Genomic DNA, 21,070 nt, shown 5'->3' with positions numbered 1-21,070 from the left:
AATTCATTGTTTGCAGTGATACTTCCATTTCTGTGAATTTAGAGTATTTAAGACTTTCACATGCTTTTACCTCGCCTGATGTTCTAATAGCCCTATGAAGCAGATAATTCAATTCTCATTAGTCCCATTTAATATGAAAAATAAGACTGGCTTAGGATCAGGACTTACTCCCCACCAACGCCATTTGTTCGTTGTACTATTTACCATACTGTACCACTTGTGATGGAAGAAGGATATGGAAATTCCTAGTGTTTTGTACTTTATTTTTTGTAATTTACTTTACAATTTAGCTATTTCCCTTTTTGTTTTATTGTGGTAAAACCACGTAACTGCACTGGCTGGTGTGGCTTAGTAGATTGAGTGCTGGCCTGTGAACCGAAGAGTCCTGGGTTCAGTTTCCAGTCAGTACATGCCTGGGTTATGGACCAGGTCTCTGGTTGGGGGCGTGTGAGAGGCAACTCGTCGATGTATCTCTCTTGCATCAATGATTCCTTCTTTTTCTCTCTCTGCCTCTCTAAAAATAAATAAAACCTTTATTTTAAAAGAACATGTAACATGAAATTTACCTGAACTATTTTTATGTGTACATTTCAGTAGTGTTAGGTATATTCACATGGTTGCAAAACAGATCTCCAGGATTTTTTCATCTTGTAAATCTGAAACTATATCCGTTGAACACAACTTACCATTAAATCATGACCCCCTTTCTTCTGTTTCTAGTACCTAGTAACCATCATTATACTTTCTGTTTCTGTGAGTTTAACTGTTCTAAGTACTTCACATAAGTACTAGTATACAGTATTTGTCTTTTTGTGAATGGCTTATCTTACTTAGCATAAGGTTCATCCAATCCACATAGCAAATGACAGGACTTCCTTCATTTTAAAGACTGGATAATATTCCATTGTATGTACTTGTATATGCCAAATTTTGTTAATGGACATTGGAGTTGCTTCCTCTTGGCCTTTGTGGATAGCACGTCTCTGAAATGGGTTTGCTTTTTGAGATCCTGTTTTCAGTTAATTTGGATATATACCTGAAGTTGGATTTTTGGATCTCATGGTAGTTCTGTTTTGAAATTTTTAAAAAAGATTTTATTTATTTTTAGGTAGAGAGCAAGGGAGGGAGAAAGACAGGGAAAGAAACATTAATGTGTGGTTGCCTCTTGTGTGGCCCACATTTGGGGACCTGGCCTACAACTCAGGCATGTGCCCTGACTGGAAATCAAATCAGTGACCCTTTGGTCCTTAGGCTAGTGCTCAGTCCACTGAGCCACACCAGCCAGGGCTATTTTGAATTTTTTGAGGAACCTCAGTACTGTTTTCTGTGGTGATTTGACAGTCCCACCAGTAGTTCCCAAGAATTCCAATTTCTCTTCATCCTCACCAAAACTTGTTATTTTCTCTTATTTTGTTGCTATTAGTCATTTTACTGTGTGTGAGGGGATATCTCATGCTTTTGATTTGCTTTTTCTGATGATTAGTGATGTTGAGCATTTTTTCATATGCTTATTGGCCATTTGTGTATCATCTTTGGAGAAAGTGCTTTGTCTGTTTTCTAATTGATTTTTTTTTCAGTTGTTGAGTTTTAGTAGTTCTTTATATATCCAGGATATTAAAAGATTTGCAAGTACCTCCTATTTGTGGATTGCCTTTTCACTTTTGATTGTGTCCTTTGATGCGCAAAAGTTTTAAGGTGTGCTGTAGGCCCGTTTGTCTACTTTCACTTTTTTTGCCTGTGCTTTTGGTGTCATATCCAAGAAACCATGGCCAAGCTTAGTATCAGTGAAGCTGTTCTCCTATGTTTTCTAAGAGTTTGGGGTTTTTTTTGTTTTGTTTTTTAATTTATTTTATTTATTTACTTATTTTTAGAGAGAGGAGAAGAGAAAGAGAGGGAAAGAAACTTCAGTGTGTGGTTGCCTCTCACATGCCTTGTACTGGGGACCTGGCCTGCACAACTCAGGCATGTTCCCTGACCTGGAATTGAACTGGCAACCCTTTGGTTCACAGACCCACGCTCAATCCACTGAGCTACACCAGCCAGAGCAAGAATTTTTGGTTTTACATTTAGGTTTTTAATGCATTTTGAGTTAATTTTTCTATATGGTGTTAAGATAAGTGTCCAACTTCATTCTTTTGCATTTGACACCTTTGTAAGAGAGCATTTGCCTATGTATGAGAAAGTGTCTTTCTGGTAACTGTTCTGTTGGTTTTGTTTCATTTTACTATCATATGTTGGCTTTCTCCTTTTGATAGATTATTTCTATTTTACCCATTTGTCATTTAATGTTAGTTGAAAGTTAATGGTTGTTAAGAAAAACTGGTTCTAGTAATTGCCACATAATGAAGAATATGTTGGAATAACATTAAAAAATAACTATTCTTTTGGCTAGTGATTTTTTTATGGGTAAGGCTGATGTTCTTAATTCTTTTTACAGTGCTGTAATTGCAGTGGAGTAATTGATAATCTGAAGATGCAGGGATGTGGTAAATTTGCTGATTCTAGAAGAAACCCTTACATCCCATTTAAATATGCAATTAGAATAGGGTAGGTAGTAAATGACTCAGAATATATCAACCAGCAATCTTCTTTTGCTTTTTGATGAAAGACACAAAAACAATGACCAATTTGCATTTGGAAATTACAGACGCATTTGCAAATGCACAATCTTCAACTGTGTCTTTAAAGAAGAATGAAGAAAGGGAAATAAATGGAGAAGCTTTTTTGATGTTTTGTTGCTAGGGCCTCAGATGGTTTAAACCTGGAAAAGAAGTGTATGACAGTCAAGAAGGGAACCTGTTTTTTTCTGGTAGTCTAATGCTTTGTATTCTCCTTTATTATGTTCCAACTAGATTTGCTTCTTGTATTTTTTCTTTTCAAATTCCTTTGTAGAATTTCTTCTGTCATTTCTTCCCAAACCTCTCAAAACCCTCTGTAAACTTTCCTCTTTTAACATTTCTTCTCAAATGCCTTTGGCTTTACCCTGCTTATTCCACTACTTACCCTTCCACTTCTGGAATGGAGACCCTCTTCGTTCTGTTCAGTCTGTCTGGTCTTTGAACTGATCCTAATTTCTGACTTCTTGGGAACTGTCAAGAAGATTTGAACTCATAAGTTAAATGGGCGGTTCCCTATTCTGTGGTAATTTGTTGTTTTTTCTATTATTTCAAAACCTATAGTTTTTCAAAATTAACAGTTATATATTTCATGAAGCCTTTCTAGATGGTTATAATTTTCAGTTGATTGCTCTAATCTTTTTTGTTTCATTTGAAATTCTTTCTTTCTCTCTCATTGTTTTCCATGTTTCTCTCTTTCCAATGAATCCCATGGCCCAGGATGACTATGAATGCAGCCCAACACAAAAACAAATTGACTTAATTTTATAACTAAGGTTTATTACTTAGGTATGTACATTTTCTATATTAGTGGTCACAAACTTGGGACCTGTTTGATGATTTTAAAAGATTATCAGAAGGGCCACTGAATAATAAAGATTATTATGTGAGGACTTTTTTGCTTATCTGTGGTGGTAGATATCACAAAAATTATGCATGGACTTTTTTTCTCATCAGTTTTTGTTGGTGTTTGTGTCTTTAATGTGTAGCCCAAGAGAGATCTTCTTCTAGTGTGGCCTAGAGACACCGAAAGGTCAGACACCCCTGCCTTTGAGTGTGAACTTATATTTAGTTGTTTTCTACAAAGAATGTGGGAGGGTGCTAGATAACATCAGGCATTGAAAACTTTTTTGTCCTTGCTTGGCTTCCTTTATTTTTCTTATTTTTTTTTATTCCCTGGATTTACCTGTTTACAACTAATTTTTCCTGGGGCATTCAGTCTCAAAAGGGCTCTTGATTGATTTATATTTTAAATTTATCCTATGCAACAGTTTGCTTCATACTACATTTTGAAGTAATAAACGTTTAAAGTCTGGATTTCACATGTACTTGACAATTTAAAAGATGCCCTTTATATACACAAAATAACCTAAAACTAGTAAGAAGAAAAACTAACAAAAATGTTTTACAATGTAAATCATAAGAACCTGATTTCCTTAGATTACAAAGAGCATGTACAAACCAGTGAGAAGAAAAATTAGTAATGCAATAGAAAATATGGACAAAGGATGTGGAAAGGCTTTGAAGAAAAAAAAGAACTAGATATTCTCCTCATAGGTGGAGAAATGCAAATTAAAATGAAGTGCTGCTCTTATTTACTCATTTTTTAAAGATTATTTATTTATTTATAGATAGAGGAGAAGGGAGGGATAATGAGAGAGAGAGAGAGAGAGAGACATGTCAGTGTGTGGTTGCCTCTCATATACCCCCTACTGGGGACCTGGCCCACAACCCAGGCATGCGCCCTTACCGGAAATTGAACTGGTGACCCTTTGGTTTGCAGGTGGCACTCAGTCCACTGAGCCACACCAGTCAGGACTACTTATTTATTTTTAAGACAAATGAGCAAAAACTAAGTTTCATGGTACCTAGTGCTGACAAGGGGAGATGGAGAAATGGATGGACGTTCTCATGCACTGGTTAATCAGTTAGGAATGCATTTGTCTTTAAGTAATGGAAAACCTGTCAATTGATAGTATTTTAAACAACTAGGGGTTTATTTTTCTCACAGAGTATGAATCTTGCACTATGTTATTAATATGTTGATGATGTCAGGGCTGACATTCTTAATTTTTCTGGCCAGTCCCTATTGACTGCTTCATGTACATAGGTTATTTCAGTTATGCTCACATTCAAGGTAAGAAAGAGTGGTAGAACATACCTGTATGTTATTTGTGGCTCTCTGTTTGTCTCTCTTTTTATCCTCACCTGAGGACTTTTTTTTTTTAAATGATATGTAAGAGACCAAGTGTCCCTGGCTGCTACTGAAGTATAGCAGACAAGTATAGTTAAGACACAACTTTATTTTGAGCAGGGGGAACGATAACACAGCACTTCACAGCTACATTGTTTGAATCCTGCTAAATGAGGACTTTTTTCCATTGCTTTTAGAGAGAGAAACATCATGTGTGAGAGAGAAACATCTATTGGCTGCCTTCTCATATGTGCTCTGACCAGAGATTGAACTCACAGCCTTTCATTGTACTGGACAGTGCTCCAGCCAGCTGAGCCACACTGGCTAGGGGCATGACTCACTCACTCTCTCTTTTAATTTTTTAATCAGGAAAGCAAAATCTTTTCTCCAGAGCTCTGCAGCAGATGTCCTTTTCCGCCTCCTGATCACTCCTTACATAGGTTAGCTGTCTTGCTTCTCTGAACAAACGCAATGTTCATATTAGGAAGATGGTGAGAAGGAATAGTAGATAGGCAACTAAAAGTCTTGTCAAATGGCTACTGCAACTTTTCCAGAGATAAATTTTCAGCATCCTCCCAAATTTAATATACATGTATTTTTTGATGCAATTGTTCTATTGTTCACAGTTCACTCATGAATAAATTTTGTTCCCTGAATTATTTAGAGAACTCGATAGAAGTATAATACAGCCTTCTGAATGTAAGCCTAGACCTCAGAATCATTGGATTTGGGGCCAAGGAATCTGTATTTTTAACTTACTAGGTAACTGTTGTGGAGCTGGGTTTGAGAATTTCTGTGTAGACTATAATGAAACCCAGGGTTTTAAAGTAGGCATAAAATTGCAAAAAGGAAAGAAAAAATAGCCAGCCAACCATTGGTGTACTTTAGCTGGCTTTTCTTAAGGCAAAACAAAACCCTCCTTTTTCCCCCTTCACTTCTGTTAAATAATTGCAGATAAGCCAAAAGAAGAAAGCATCAGCCCAGAAATTTGAGGAAAACAATTGTTAACAACAATCAACATTTTTCTTGTCTATAAAATACTTTATTTGGTATAAATCCTTACAGATACATGTGTTGCATATATATATAGCATAATATATAGTGGACATCTTGTATAGACACGGATATACATATTTCCTTTTTAATTATTAATCTGTACCATAAATATGCCATTTACTAAAGCATTCCTCTTTTTATTTTTTAAAATAATTTTATTGTTGTTTAATTACACTTATCTGCATTTTCCTCTCACACCCAGCCAAATCCACCTCCCTCCCTTGCTTCCACCTTCCCCCTTGATTTTGTCTGTGTGTCCATGTGTTCCTGAAAACCCTTCCCCACATTGTACCCTGTCTCCTCCTCTCTGGTTATTGTTAGATAGTTCTTAATTTCAATGTCTCTGGTTATATTTTGTTTGCTTTTTTCTTTTATTGATTGTGTTCATATAGTATTTGTCCCTCACCTTGGCTTATTTGTCCCTCACTGCCTGGCTTATTTCATTTGGCATAATGCTCTCCAGTTCCATCCACACTGTCGCAAAGGGTAGGAGCGCCTTCCTTCTGCTGTATAGTATTCCATTGTGTAAATGTACCATAGATGTTTTGTCTGTGTTTTTTTTTAAAATTTTATTTATTTTAGAGAGAAGGGAAGGGAGGGAGAGAGGGGGAGAAATCTCAATGTGTGGTTGCCTCTCACATGGCCCCTACTGGGGATCTGGCCCACAGCCAAGGCACATGCCCGGACTGGGAATCAAACCAGCAACCCTTTGGTTCACAGCCTGCACTCAATCCACTGCGCTATGCCGGGTGAGGCTTGTACCATAGTTTTTTGATCCATTTGTTTACTGATGGGCACTTAGGTTGTTTCTAGCACTTGGCTATTGTAAATTATGCTGCTGTGAACATTGGGGTACATAGGTTATTTTGAATTGGTGTTTCAGGGTTCTTAATCCCAGGGATATAATCCCAGCAGTGGAATTGCTGAGTCAAAAGGCAGTTCCATTTTTAGTTTTCTGAGGAAACGCCATACTGTTTCCCACACTGGCTGCACCAGCCTGCATTCCCACCAGCAGTGCACTAGGGTTCCCTTTTCTCTGCATCCTCTCCAAAGCTTGTTTGTTGATTTGTTTATGATGGCCATTCTGACCTGTGTGAAGCGGTATCTCATTATGGTTTTAATTTGCATCTCTCTGATGACTCATGATGCTGAGCATCTTTCCATATGTTTGTATATACTCCTTGGAGAAGTATCTGTTCAAGTCTTTTGCCGATTTTTTTATTGGGTTTTGTGTCTTCCTGGAGTGGAGTTGTGTGTGTGAGTTCTTTCTATATTTTGGAGATCAAACCCTTGTCTGAGGTATCATTGGCAAATACGTTTTCCCATATAGTTGGTTCTCTCTCTCTTTTTTAAAAGATTTTATTTATCTTTAGAAGGGAAGGGAAGGAGACAAGGAGAGAAATACCAATGTATGGTTGCTTCTCATGTGTCCACTGCTGGGAACTGGCCTGCAACCCAGGCATGTGTCTTGACTGGGAATCGAACCGCGATCGTGTGGTTCACAGGCCCACGCTCAATCCACTGAGCTATCCTGGACAGGGCTAGTTGGTCCTCTTTTCATTTTAATGATGTCTTCTCTAGCCATGCAGAAGTTTTTTAATTCGATGAGGTCCCATTTGTTTATTCTTTACTTTATGTCCCTTGCTTTAGGGGACATATCAGTGAAGATGTTGCTGTGTGGAATGTCTGAGATTTTCCTGCTGATGTTTTCCTCTAGGACTTTTTTTTTTTAATTTTTATTTATTTATCTTTAGAAGGGAAGGGAAGGAGAGGAGAGAAATATCAATGTATGGTTGCTTTTGGTGCATCCCCTGCTGGGAATTGGCCCCTGCTGGGAACTGGCCTGCAACCCAGGCATGTGCCCTGACTGGAAATCGAACCGCAGTCTTCTGGTCCGCAGCCCCATGCTCAATCCACTGACCTACACCAGCCAGGGCTCCTCTAGGACTTTTTTGGTGTCAGGATTTATATTTAAGTCTTTTATCCACCATGAATTTATTTTTGTGTACAGTGTTAGTTGGTGATCAAGTTTCATTTTTTGCATTTCATTTGTAGCTATCAAGCTCTCCCAACACCATTTGTTGAAGAGGCTATTTTCACTCCATTTTATGCTTCTTTTCCCTTTGTCAAATATTAATTGAACATAGAAACTTGGGTTTATGTCTGGACTCTCTGTTCTGATGTGTCTGTTCTTATGCCAGTACCAGGCAGTTTTGATTATAGTGTCCTTGTAATACAATTTGATATCAGGTATTGTGATTCTTCCTACTGTGTTCTTTCTCAAAATTGCTGCAGCTATTCAGGGTTGTATATGGTTCCATATAAATTTCTAAAATGCTTGTTCTATATCTGAAATGTGTCATTGGTACTTTAATAGGGATTGCATTGAATCTGTAAAATGCTTTGGGTAATATGGATATTTTGATGGTGTTAATTCTTCCAATCCATGAGCATGGTATATGTTTCTGTTTGTTTGTGTCTTCCTTGATTTCTGTCTTCGGTGTTGTGTAGTTTTCTGAGTATAGGTCTTTTACCTCCTTGGTTAGGTTTACTCCTAGGTACTTTATTTTTCTTGTTGCTATATAAAATGGGATTTTTTCCCCTGGTTTCTGTTTCTGATATTTTATTTTTGGTGTATAAAAATGCCTTTGATTTCTGAATATTGATCTTGTATCCATCTGTTTTGCCACATTCACTTATTAGGTCGAGTATTTCTTTGGTGGAGTTTATAAGATTTTCTGTGTACAACATTATCATGTCATCTACAAACAATGATAGTTTTGCTTCCTCCTTTCCAATTTGTATGCCTTGTATTTCTTTTTCTTGTCTGATTGCTGTGGCTAGGACTTCCAATACTATGTTAAATAGGAGTGGTGAAAGCTGGCATCCTTGTCTTGTTCCTGATCTTAGCAGGAAAAATTTTAGTTTTTTCCCATTGAATATGATGTTGGCTGTAGGTCTCTCATATATGGCTTTTATTATGTTGAGGAATGCTCCCTCTATTCCCAGTTTGCTAAGTGTTTTTATCATAAATGGGTGCTGTACCTTAGCAAATCCTTTTCCCACATCTATTGATATGATCATGTGATTTTTGTCTTTGCTTTTGTTTATGTGATTATTACATTTATTGATTTGCAAATATTGTACCGTCCTTGCATCCCTGGGATGAATCCCACTTGGTCATGGTGTTTGATGTCTTTAATGTATTGCTGGACCTGGTTTGCCAATATTTTGTGGAGGATTTTAGCGTCTATGTTCATCAAGAATATTGGTCTGAAGTTTTCTTTTGTTGTGTGTACCTGGTTTTGGGATTAGGATGATACTGGCTTCATAAAAAGAGTTTGGGAGTCTTCCATCTTCTGAATTTTTTGAAATAATCAATCTGTAAAGGATAGGGGTTAGCTCTTCCTTAAATGCTTTGTAAAATTCTCATGTGAAACCAGCTGGTCCAGGGCTTTTGTGTGATGGGAGTTTTCTGATTACTGCTTCAATTTCATCAGCTATTATTGGTCTGTTCCAGTTTTCTGCTCTTCTTCATTGAATTTTGGAAGATTACATTTTTCTAGAAATTTGTCCATTTCACCTAGGTTTTCAAGTTTCTTGGCATATAGTTCTTTATAGTAATTTCTTAAAGTCCTTTGTATTTCTGTGGGATCAGTTGCAATCTGTCCTCTTTTATTTCTGATTTTATTTGGGTCCTCTCTGTTTCTTGATGAGTCTACTTAAAGGCTTGTTGATTTTGTTTATCTTTTCAAAGAACCAGCTCCTGGATTCATTGATCCTTAAAATTGTGCTTTTAGTCTCTGTGTCGTTTAATTCTGCTCTGATCTTGGTTACTTCCTTCCTTCTACTTCCTCTGGGCTGTCTTTGTTGTTATTCCTCAAGTTCTTGTAGGTGTAGGGCTAGGTTGTTTGTTTCTATCTTTTTTAGGTAGGCCTGTATCCCTATGAACTTCCCTCTCAGGACTGCCTTTGCTGTGTCCCATTAGTTTTGGATAAATATGCCACTTACTAAAGCAGTCTTCTTTTTAATACTCCCCTCTTTTTTTGCTGTAATATGGTGTTGTAATGAATGTTCTTAAACTAGTAAGTATTTTTGTTTGATTATTTTCGTAACATAAAATATGCAGAATTAGTAAACCAGTCTTACAGTCTGTTTAGTTTGGAGAATAATCTCTCACTTGAAAGACATGCTTATAATTTAGTGATTCACTTTCTATTTAAGCTGATAGTAGAATAGATGAAGTCAATTATCAAAAAATGTTGTGGTACTACCTGATAGCATAAAAGTATAATCCCTTATTGTTTTATGGCCTTAAGAACAAGATGACTTAATTTAAATGACTTTATACAGTTACTATCAAGATAGTAAAACTTTCATTTATTCACTTTAGAAACCACTACTGTGATTTTTTAAAACTTTCCTTTGTATCTTCTATAGTAAAATCAAATTTAGCTACTAGGATTTAAATTTTATTATACGTGTGTAGCTGTATTTTAACAGTACAACCTTTTATTTTGTAAAACTTTATCCTGAACTAAATGAACTTCCCTCTAAAACATTTATATCCATGACCAAAATTTGTTTTATTATTTTACCTTTAGCCTTTGGAACAGATATTAAAGATCTGCTGTTTTCTAGGATTAATAGCAAGATAGCATTCAGATACTGAATTTTATACTTTTAACTAGCTAAGAATCATTGAATTCAGATAGGATTGCTTCTTTAGGGAGCAGGCACAATCCTAACTTGTTTTATGGATGAAGGACATAAGCCCTTAGTTATTTTATTTAGTTCTTATTCAGACACCCAACAATAAAGTTGTAGATTTTTAGAAAATTTATGTTATAGAATTTCATTTATAATATAGAAATTAATTAACATAATTATGAATTATAAGAGAGATCAATAATCAAATTAATGTTTCTTTTATAGCTAATAAAAACTTTTTTTAAATGGTTTTGATGATGCCAGATAAGCTTTTGGAATGTGTTTCTCTTTATTTGTGTTTCTACAGATTATTAACTGAAGACAAAATAAACAGCTATGCAAAATTCTCATATGGACGAGTACAGAAATTCTAGTAATGGAAATGGCAGCACAGACAATAGTTCAGAGGTAGTGGTAGAACAGTCTGCTGATTTCACTACTGAAATTATGAATGTTACGGAAATGGAACAGTCACCTGATGGATCTCCTAATGTGAATGCAACTACAGAAGAAAATGAAATAGCAAGTGCTGTGGACCTTCCAGTGACAGAAACAGAAGCAAATTTCCCTCCAGATTATGAAAAATTTTGGAAAACTGTAGAAAATAATCCTCAGGATTTTACGGGCTGGGTATATTTGCTTCAGTATGTAGAACAGGAGGTTAGTAATTTTTTTAAATGGGGCTAAAGGGGTAGATTAATCAATTATTAGACTGGGCCTTATTGTTTTATAATTAAAGTTGCCTTTTAAAAATAGTTTTCAGATTAAATTGAATAACATTGGATATATACATTTTTTAGCTTCAAAAATTATGGCGCTGTGGGGGCAGGGTAAAAGGAAAAAATCTTATGGCATAGTACAAAGTCTAATATTTGTAATAATTGGTTTGTGTGTGTCTGTGTATCAAATCTTTGAATGAAAAGTTACCTTGTAGTTTGACAGAATTAGTTCCTTTTGTTTCAAAGGATAAGATTGTATTTGCAGATAAAAGGACTGCTTTGTGCATGGTTTTTATACCTGTCATCTATTTTATTTGAGATATTGTAATTGAAAGGAATAATAAATATACATGTGACAAAAACTTCCAGGATGTTTAAACACCTTATTTTATTTTCATCAGAATCACTTGATGGCTGCCAGGAAAGCATTTGACAAATTTTTCATACACTATCCCTATTGCTATGGTTACTGGAAAAAATATGCAGACCTTGAAAAGCGGCATGACAACATTAAACAATCAGATGAGGTGCGTACATCACTGAACAAAGTTATTTCCATTAGGTACTGTAAGCCAAATAACAAAACAAAAACTTTTTTTGGCTGGCAGTACCTACGATTTGTGGTCAAACAATTTTATAGGGTATTTTATTTGCATTTGTCACTCTTGTGGCATTTGTAGCTAATATTTTCTCTCTTTGTTGGCAGGTGCGTTAAACCTCTACAGTTTGTCAAGCTTTGCAGTGCAAGCCTCTGTATTACACTGCAGCTTAACAAGTAGGGCAGGGCTTTTCTCTCACTTACATTTATTTCTCATTTTCCAAACAATATAGTTGGTTTGCTAGTCACATTTGCTACGTCTTATTGCATTTTTGGTCAGACGCTGTCATTGGTGCTCTAATGGGTCTGTGCCCTATGGTCTGTAACCCAAAGCCTGCCCACACAACCCGGTCAGAATGCAGGGACTGCTGCGCTTTGAAGATCAAGACTCTGCACGTGGGGATCAGAACATTGCCATGTTCTATCCAACCTCCACCCAAATGGTAATGGTAGATTATTTAAACAAAATTCCAGTAATTAGTATTTCTAAGGTTCACCGGATAACACAGTGTTGCCTCTCTGTTAATAAGTAATTAAATATTTGAAGTACAGTTTTGTTGTTTTCTTCTTAGGTGTACCGCCGGGGGCTTCAGGCAATACCTCTTAGTGTTGACCTTTGGATACATTATGTAAACTTCTTAAAAGAAACATTGGACCCTGGGGATTCTGAGACAAACAGTACAATAAGAGGGTATGTGAAACTCTGATACTCAGATGTGTTCAAAGATATAAATTATAAGTCAAGTATTTTTATGTTGATAATAGAAGTATTCATAAATGTTAAACTAAAAGTTTGACTTCCATATATTTTTCACTATTCAAAAAGAATGATACATTTAATAAATGTATGTATGATTGTTAAAAAAGCAGATAATAAAGTTCCCCTCCATTTCATACCCCCCTGTCTTTATGTCCCCAATAATACTCTCCTGGTTAACAGCTTGATGTATGTTCTTTCAGATAAACACAGATGCACATGTATTTGTACACAATATCCTTTTTTTTTTAACAGAATGTTTTGGAATCTTTACCATAATTTTTTAACCATTGCAAAGTATTTTACAGTATCAAGAATTTGGTACTATATTAAGGTACCAAATTCTTATTTGCAGGAAATAATCAGTGCTTCACTGAACATCTCTATAAGAGTATTTGTGTAGAGATGCTCCAAAAGGAACTCTGTCAAAGGGAATACATAGCTATATTTTATCGAATTTTTCTTCAAAAATGGTATTTTAAACCCTGCAGTGTGTGAGGGTAGTCATTTCCCATAGCCAGAACACATTTATCTTTAACCTTTCAATGGTATCACATTTTTTTTTACATGTTCATCATACCTCTAGATCATTTATCCTGGTTTTTTTTATATACCTCTAGATCATTTATCCTGGTTTGCCTTCTTATCATATGCTTGTAAAAGCTATTTCACATTGCCTATTCATATGATTTGCTCCTTTTACCTTTCAGTTATCTTTTTCTTACTGATTTTAGGGATTTTTAGTTTTTTGGTTTTTATTTCTATCCAAGCATGTGTTTGTAATTTGAAAAGTGAGCATTGAACTGTTTGTAACAAAAAGTAATCCTTCCACTCCTCTTCAAGTATTTTAGCTGTTTCTTCTGGTATTTTTCTAACATGCTTGTAATAGTACCTCTCTACTGCTTTTTCTCTGTCTTCATTAGCTGAGGACATTATGAGTCTGTTGTAGTAGCTAAGAAATTTAGTTCATTTCTGTCCTGTCATTCCATTCCTCATCTTTCCAAATGGGTAGGCTTCATAGCCTTTTGTTTTTCCTGGAGTTAATTACTACTCTGCCCCACCCCCTTTTTTCATTTACCTAGATTTTTTTTGAACATTTAGAAATTTTTCGCCCTCTCCAGCAGCTACTTAAGTAGTCAGTACTAAAACTACTTTACATAATGTACAAATGCTTTGTAAGTTATTTTGGGGAGTTAAAAATTCAACCTAATATGAAAATTTTAAAAGAATTGAATTACACTCTGAAATCTTTAAATTCCATTTTTCCCCTTCCCTGTTGGAGCTGTCTCTCCTAGAACCGTCTCTTCTGTAATCTGGACTGGTGGTGGTTCTGTTCTTTTTCTGCTTTACAGCAGCTGTTTGGGATTTTTAAAAAAATTTAAATTATTGTTCAATTAAGTGGGGATTTTTTTTAATCATCATGATTCTAGGATGTGTCTTTACCTCATTTTTGGTTTCTGGTTCTATTAAGAGTTATTAGATTCTACTCTTTTTCGGTTCATGCCTACCTTTTAGAGAAGTACATCATGTTATTTGATAAAGGGTGCTTGGGGTAAAAAGTAGAAATCAAGGCCTGTGTGACTCAGACACCCAAATTGATAATCCATTGGGATGTACAGTTGAAGGTAATTTTTTCTGTAGGGCTTTGAAGGTAACTCTTCATTCACTTATAGCTTTTGGTGTTGCTGCTCAGAAGTATGATATCACTCTTCTGGATTCCCTTAATATGATTTCTTCTTTCCTCATGGAAGCTTTTAAAATGTTCTTACCTTTGATTTAATGTAGTTTTCTAATGATGTGCTTTGGTACGGATTTTCTTTTTTTCCTAAATTGGTTTGTGTTTTCTTAGCGGGCCTTTTCAATCTGGAATGCTTATGTCCTTCAATTCTTAGGAATGTTATTGTGTATATTCATATTTTGATAATTTTTTCCTTGGATTTTGCTATTGTTTTTAATACCCGAGACTCTTTTGTGTTCTTTGTTCCTTTTCTTATATTTTCCTATTATATGGCTGCATATCTTTTTATTATTTTTAAGATTTTATTTATTTATTTTTAGATAGAGGGGCAGGGAGAGAGAAAAAAAGAGAGAAACATCAGTGTGTGGTTGCTTCTTGTGTGTCCCCCACTGAGGGCCTGGCCCGCAACCCAGGCATGTGCCCTAACTGAGAATGGAAGTGGTGACCCTTTGGTTCACAGGCCCGTGCTCAATCCACTCAGCTACACCAGCCAGGGCGCTTTTTATTATTTCTTTGAGGGTATTAAGGATACTGGAAGTTTTACTCTTCTCCTAGCATTGTTTCTCTGAAGTTTTGGGGGGGGTTTTGTTTGGTTTCATCTCTGACATGTCTGATTTCAGGATTAGATATTAGTAAACTGAATGGAAGCTCTGTATGTTTTGTATTGGGATCCATTTTTAGCTGGCCTGGAGGATCCTCATGGTAAAGTGATCAGATGGCTGCTCATCACTGGGACTGAGCAGTCCCAGTGATGGCATCATCATATCTTACTCCCATGCCAGCTGTTTCTTCATTGAAGGAACATCTGAATTTCTTGGGAATGTGTACCTAGTTTCTGAATTTCCGGAGTTGGGCAGGAAACAAGGTTTCAGATCTCTGACCCTTCATTAATCAGATCTTCTTTTTTTAACATTCTGTGTTTTTCTTATCTTTCCTCTCTCAACTTCCTCCACTTTCTTAGTGTCTGGTGCATTAATTTCCTGAATTATTTTGGATTTCTGCAGGGGCTGTGACATGTATTTTACTCTCTTAAAAACCTTACACACAGATATATACATGTATGTATGTATATATACACACTCTTAATCCTTTATCTGTATATATTAAACATATTTCCTGCAGTGTTGGCATATCTTTTGATTTGTTTAGGGTATGCTTTTATCATATAGAGGTTTTGTTTTTGTTGCTATTGTATGGTGTTCAGTCTTTTATTGGTTTGTGAGTTTTGTGCCTATCTTGCCAAGAGTATATGTATCTGTATTTTCTTCTATTTTTTAAATAGCTTTTAATAAATCATTCATCTGGCATTTTGTATGTGTCCTTGTGAAATAGAGATTAACCTTTTTAAAATTTATTAAATAGTCCAGCTTTTCTGCGTTGGTTTAATTACCTTCGTTGTCATATGCTGATAACTCAGTATACATTGATATGTTCTTTTGAAACATTTTTCTGTTCCCAGGCCAGTGCCATACCTTTAATTACTATAGCTTCCTAATTTCTTTTGATTATCTTTCAGGAAAACTCCTACATTGTCCTTACACAAAATATTTTACATTTTTGTAATCTAAATGTATGTTAGAAATTTCTTTTTTGCTATTCACCTAAAATTTCTTAGAGCTTTGATTGGGATTCTGTTCGAGTTATAGATTAATTTAGGTAGTATAATTGGAGACTGTTAAAAATCCCTCTTGATTCTAAAATACTTTGAAAATATGTATCTAAAGGTTTTATCCCATTTGGGTTTCAAATCTAATGATTAAAATTGTTTACAGGAAAGTCTTGATATGAGTTAGGTATTAAAATATATATATTTTTATAATAAACTATAGTTGGGGAAATAAATTTATTTAACCCTTACCCTAGGAGATGCTTATTGATTTTAGAGAGAGGGGAAGGGAGGGAGAGAAAGAGGGAGAGAGAAATGATCCATTGCCTCTCCAATGTGCCCCAACCAGGGACTGAATCTGTAATCCAGGCCTGTGCCCTGACCAGAAATCGAACCCACAACCTTTCAGTTTGTGGGGTGATACCTGGCCATGGAACGGAGCTATACTGGCCAGGGCTGGGATTTTATTTGTATTTCTTTATTTATTTGTTTATGTATTTTAGAGAGTTGGAGAGAGAAGAAAAATTGATTTGTTGTTTCACTTATTTATGCATTCATTGATTGACTCTTGTATGTGTCCTGACTAGAGGTTGAACCGACAACCTTGGTGCATAGGGATGATGCTTTAACCAACTAAGCTACCTGGCCAGGACTAATTGTGGAGTTTTGAGAATTAGGAAAGATTTTTGAGAGTTTTAAGATATATGTGTACTTTTCATTATTTTACAAGGCAGCTGGATCCCTTTTTGGAGAGTTGTTTTGCCTGAAAATTATTTCTTAAATTGATAATAATTGTCTGTATCTTCTGCCATAAATGAATCCATTCAGCAAACATTTCAAGTTTAACAAATACACGTTTGCAGTGTGTATGTTTTGAATTTTAATTTTATGGTAAAACTACATATAAGTATATTTATGTTTTCTCACATTTTTAAGCAGCTCTTGCACACTTCTTGATTATTCCTTCTACTTTTTAATCTTGTATAGGAAGCAGTTAAATACCATTTTTAATTTATCATTACCTATTTTATTTTTAAAGTTTTGTAAATTGAATTTAATTGATTATTATTGTAGTAGTGGCCCTCTAATCCACAATTTTGCTTTTCACAGTCTCAGTTCCCTGTAGTCAACCATGGTTTAAATATATTAGTTGGAAATTTTCAGAAATAAACAATTCATAAGTTTTTTTTTAAGATTTTATTTATTTTTAGGGAGAAGGGAAGGGAGGGAGGAAGAGAGAGAGAGAGAAACATCAATGTGTGGTTGCCTCTTGCACAGCCCCTACTAGGGATCTGGCCTGCAACCCAGGCATGTGCCATTTATTGGGAATTGAACCACTGACCCTTTGGTTTGCAGTCTGGCACTCAATCCACTGAGCCACACCAGCCATGGCACAATTCATAAATTTTAAAGTCTGTGCTGTTCCGAATAACATGATGAAATCTTGTGACATCCTGCTCTGTCATGCCTGGGATGGGAATCATTCCTTTGTTCAATCATACTCAACACTGTATATGCTATCTGCTTGTTAGTCCCTTTAGTAGCTGTGTAGTTTATCAGATTGACTATTGTAGTATTGCAGTGCTTGTGTTCAAGTAACCCTGATTTTACTTAATATTGGCCCCAAAGCGCAAGAGTAGTGATTCTCGTGATTCAGATATGCCAAGGAGAAGCCATAAAGTGCTTCCTTTAAGTGAAAAGGTGAAAGTTCTCGACTTAATAAGGGAAGAAAAAATGTCGTATGCTGAGGTCGCTAAGATCTACGGTAAGAGCAAATCTTCTATCCATGAAATTATCAAGAAGGAAAGATAAGTTTGTTCTAGTTGGCTGAGAGACCACATTCACGTAACCTTATCATAGTATATTATGATTGTTCTACTTTATTGTTAGTTAATCATTGTGCCTAATGTATAAATTCAACTTCATCAGAGGTATGTATGCATAGAAAAAAAATAGATAAGACTCAGTTCTGTCTGTGGTTTTAGTTATCTACTGGGAGTCTTGGAACTAATTCCCTGTGGATAAGGGGTAGCTACTGTGTATCAGTTTGAGGTATACAACTTAATGATTTAACATTTGTATATATTGCAAAATATAGAAATAATATTTTAAAGTGCATTTATCTTGGAAAGATAATTTAAAGGTAATTTAATTTTTCAGAACTTTTGAGCATGCTGTTCTAGCTGCAGGAACAGATTTCCGATCTGACAGACTGTGGGAAATGTATATAAACTGGGAGAATGAACAGGGAAACCTGAGAGAAGTTACAGCCATATATGATCGTATTCTTGGTATTCCAACACAGCTGTATAGTCATCATTTTCAGAGGTAGGTGGAAAAATTAGATCATTAAAATATGTGATTAACCAGGCTATTAATTCATAATATTAGTGTTTATAATTCTCTCAAAATGTTAAGTCTGTTAGATGCAAGCAGGAATATTATATTTTTTTCCAGAATCACAATTTATATATTTTTAAATCAGACATTTTCCCATGTATCTTATGAATTGGTTAGGAATTGTACTGTTTTTAGACACCAGTTGCTCCTTACATTTTATAGATGAGGAAACAACAGGAATCTTGTCTTTTGACTAAGGTATTTCAGAGTAGTGAAGGATTCAGTAAATAGAATCTTAGTTTAATTATTCTTTGTAGTACTAAATTAACCCTGTACATGGCACATAATAGATGCTTGTTTAAAACTTACTGATTTACTAAATGTATATGCTTGTGATTCATGTAATACCTATGTCCAAAATGGTGAAGTATGTATTTTATGTAGTAAGCCCTATCTATAGTCAAAGCATCAGAATAATTTCATTTCAGTTTTCTACTATGATTTTCTTTTAAAACTGGTATTTCATTTTAATTAGAACTGTTGAAACAACTATTTCTGTGTACAAATTCTGATGTACTCAAAATATCCAATTGAGATAGACTCACGTCTTTCTGATCAAGACAGTATAACTGTGTTGATAAATATGTTTCTTTAAACTAAGATTTTCTCCATTTTTGTCTTATTTTTATAAATATTTTTGTATTAGAGCCTGTAAACTGATATACTTTATAAATAAATGTTTTTCAGATTTTTTCTTTACAAAAAGTAGACTTTATGAAGCATATGAAAAGTACTATGGGTCAATTTGCTAAGACAGAAGTTAGCAGACTCAGGTTAGAGTCAGGATGCATGTAGATCTGAATATACTGACCCTGTATTTTATGGAATAGATGAGGTGGGAAGGTTTCTAGTGTATAATGACCAAGGAAGACACTTGCCATATTGCAATATAAACACAAGGCTTGGCATATGGAATGCTAGGAGACTATTTCTTGAATGAATAAATATGAAAGTTTTGGGTTTTTACTTTTAATTATTTTTACTTATTAAAGTTATTTTTATATATTTTTTAAACTTAGTTTTTTCAGTTACAGATTACATTCAGTATTATTTTGTATTTGTTCTAGGTGTACAACATAGTGGTTAGACAGCCATATTTTACACACTCTTTGCCCCAATATTTTCTGATACTTATCAGATATATCGGTGAATATGTTCTCCCATTCTATGAGTTATCTTTTTATTTTGTTGACATATCCTTTTGTTGTGCAAAAATATTTTAGGTTGCTATAGTCCCATTTGTTTATTTTTTCTTTTGCTCCCCTTGCCTGGGGAGATATACTTGATAAAATATTGCTATGAGCTATGCCCAAGATTTTGCTTCCTGTGTTTTCTTTTAGGCTTTTATGGTTTCAGCTCCAACATTAAGTCTTTAATCCATTTTGAGTTTATTCTTGTGTGTAGTGTAGGAAAGTGGTCTAGTTTCATTTTTCTGTTATTTATTTGTCAGCTTTTCCCAACATCACTTATTGAATAAACTGTCTTTCTCTCATTGTATATGTTTGTTTCCTTTGTTGAATATTAATTGACTATGAAGGTATGGGTTTATGTCTGGGATCTCTGTTCTATTTCATTGATCTGTGTCTCTGTTTTTATTCTAGTGCTATTCTGTTTTGATTACTATAGCATTATAGTATAGTTTCATATTAGGTAGTGTGATTCCTCCAACTTTTCTCTTTTCCAGATTGCTGTTGCCATGCAGGGCCTTTTTTGTGTGTCCATTAAATTTTTGAAATATTTGTTCTAGTTCTGTGAAATATGTCATTGGGATCATATAGGAATTGCACTGAATCTATAGATTGCTCTAGGTAGTATGGATATTTTAATGATGTTAATTGTTCCTATCAGTGAACATGTTATGTACTTTTACTTATTTGCATCTTCTATTTTTTTCTTCAGGATCTTGATAATTTTCCTAGTACAGGTCTTTTATATCCTTCATTAGATTTATTGCTAGGTATTTTATTTTTTTTGAAGTAATTGTGAATAGGATTGTTTTCTAAATGTCCCTTTCTGCTGGTTTATTATTGGCATATAAAAGTGCAACTGATACCTGGATTTTAATTTTGTATCCTGCTACTTTGCTGAATTCATTTATTATTTCTAGTAGTTTCTTGTTGGAGTCTTTGGAGTTGTTTGTACACAGTATCATGTCATGTCATCTGCAGCTAAAGACATTTTTACTTCCTTTCCAATTTGAATGCCTTTTATTATGGTCTGATTGCTGTGGCTAGGATTTCCAGTACTATATTGAATAAAAGAGGTGAAAGTGGACATCCCTATCTTCTCCAGTCTTAAGGGGAATGCTTCTAGTTTTTACCTATGGAGTATGATGGCAATGGTTTGTCATGTAAGACCTTTATTATGTTTAGATGTGTTCCCTCTGTTCTCACTTTGCTGTGAGTTTTGGTCATAAAGGGGTGCCGGGTTTTATTAAAAGCTTTTTCAGCATCTATTTATACGATCGTGTGGTTTTTATCCTTCACTTTGTTTATGTGGTAAATCACATTTATTGATTTGTGAATGTTGTACCAACCTTGCATTCCTGGAATAGGTCCCACTTGGTCATGGTTAATCTTTATGCTACATTTCTATATTTGGTTTGCTAATATTTTGTTGATGATTTTAGCATCTATGTTCATCAGGGATATGTCTATACTTTTCTGTTTTTACATTG

At 35.0% G+C, this 21,070-nt stretch overlaps 1 protein-coding gene and 1 non-coding gene across 6 annotated transcripts in view; one reads left to right on the top strand and one right to left on the bottom strand.

The window, feature by feature from the left end:
• Nucleotides 1-21,070, top strand: part of PRPF39 (pre-mRNA processing factor 39) — a 54,333-nt gene that overhangs the window by 8,389 nt on the left and 24,874 nt on the right. Inside the window, exons 1-6 of one of the 5 annotated variants that reach the window (XM_037047207.1) lie at nt 10,944-11,235; nt 11,696-11,821; nt 12,001-12,069; nt 12,173-12,335; nt 12,465-12,583; nt 18,154-18,321. In XM_037047207.1, the coding sequence (XP_036903102.1) occupies nt 12,249-12,335; nt 12,465-12,583; nt 18,154-18,321 (374 nt within the window). In that variant the 5' untranslated portion in view covers nt 10,944-11,235; nt 11,696-11,821; nt 12,001-12,069; nt 12,173-12,248. Of the gene's footprint in view, nt 1-10,882; nt 11,236-11,695; nt 12,336-12,464; nt 12,584-18,153; nt 18,322-21,070 lie in introns of those variants that run through there. The other 4 variants (XM_037047206.1, XM_037047204.1, XM_037047205.1 and 1 more) reach the window with 4 other exon arrangements.
• Nucleotides 4,850-4,978, bottom strand: LOC118987863 (small nucleolar RNA SNORA63). Its single transcript, XR_005066664.1, has one exon. It is a non-coding gene; the product is annotated as a small nucleolar RNA SNORA63 (small nucleolar RNA).

The sequence above is a fragment of the Sturnira hondurensis genome, unplaced genomic scaffold (assembly GCF_014824575.4).
Source record: "Sturnira hondurensis isolate 20B ecotype Veracruz unplaced genomic scaffold, ASM1482457v3 Scaffold0005329, whole genome shotgun sequence".
In the NCBI taxonomy this organism is placed as follows: domain Eukaryota; kingdom Metazoa; phylum Chordata; class Mammalia; order Chiroptera; family Phyllostomidae; genus Sturnira; species Sturnira hondurensis.
Note: the sequence above shows the minus strand (reverse complement) of the source record. Positions and strands in the feature narration are given on the sequence as shown.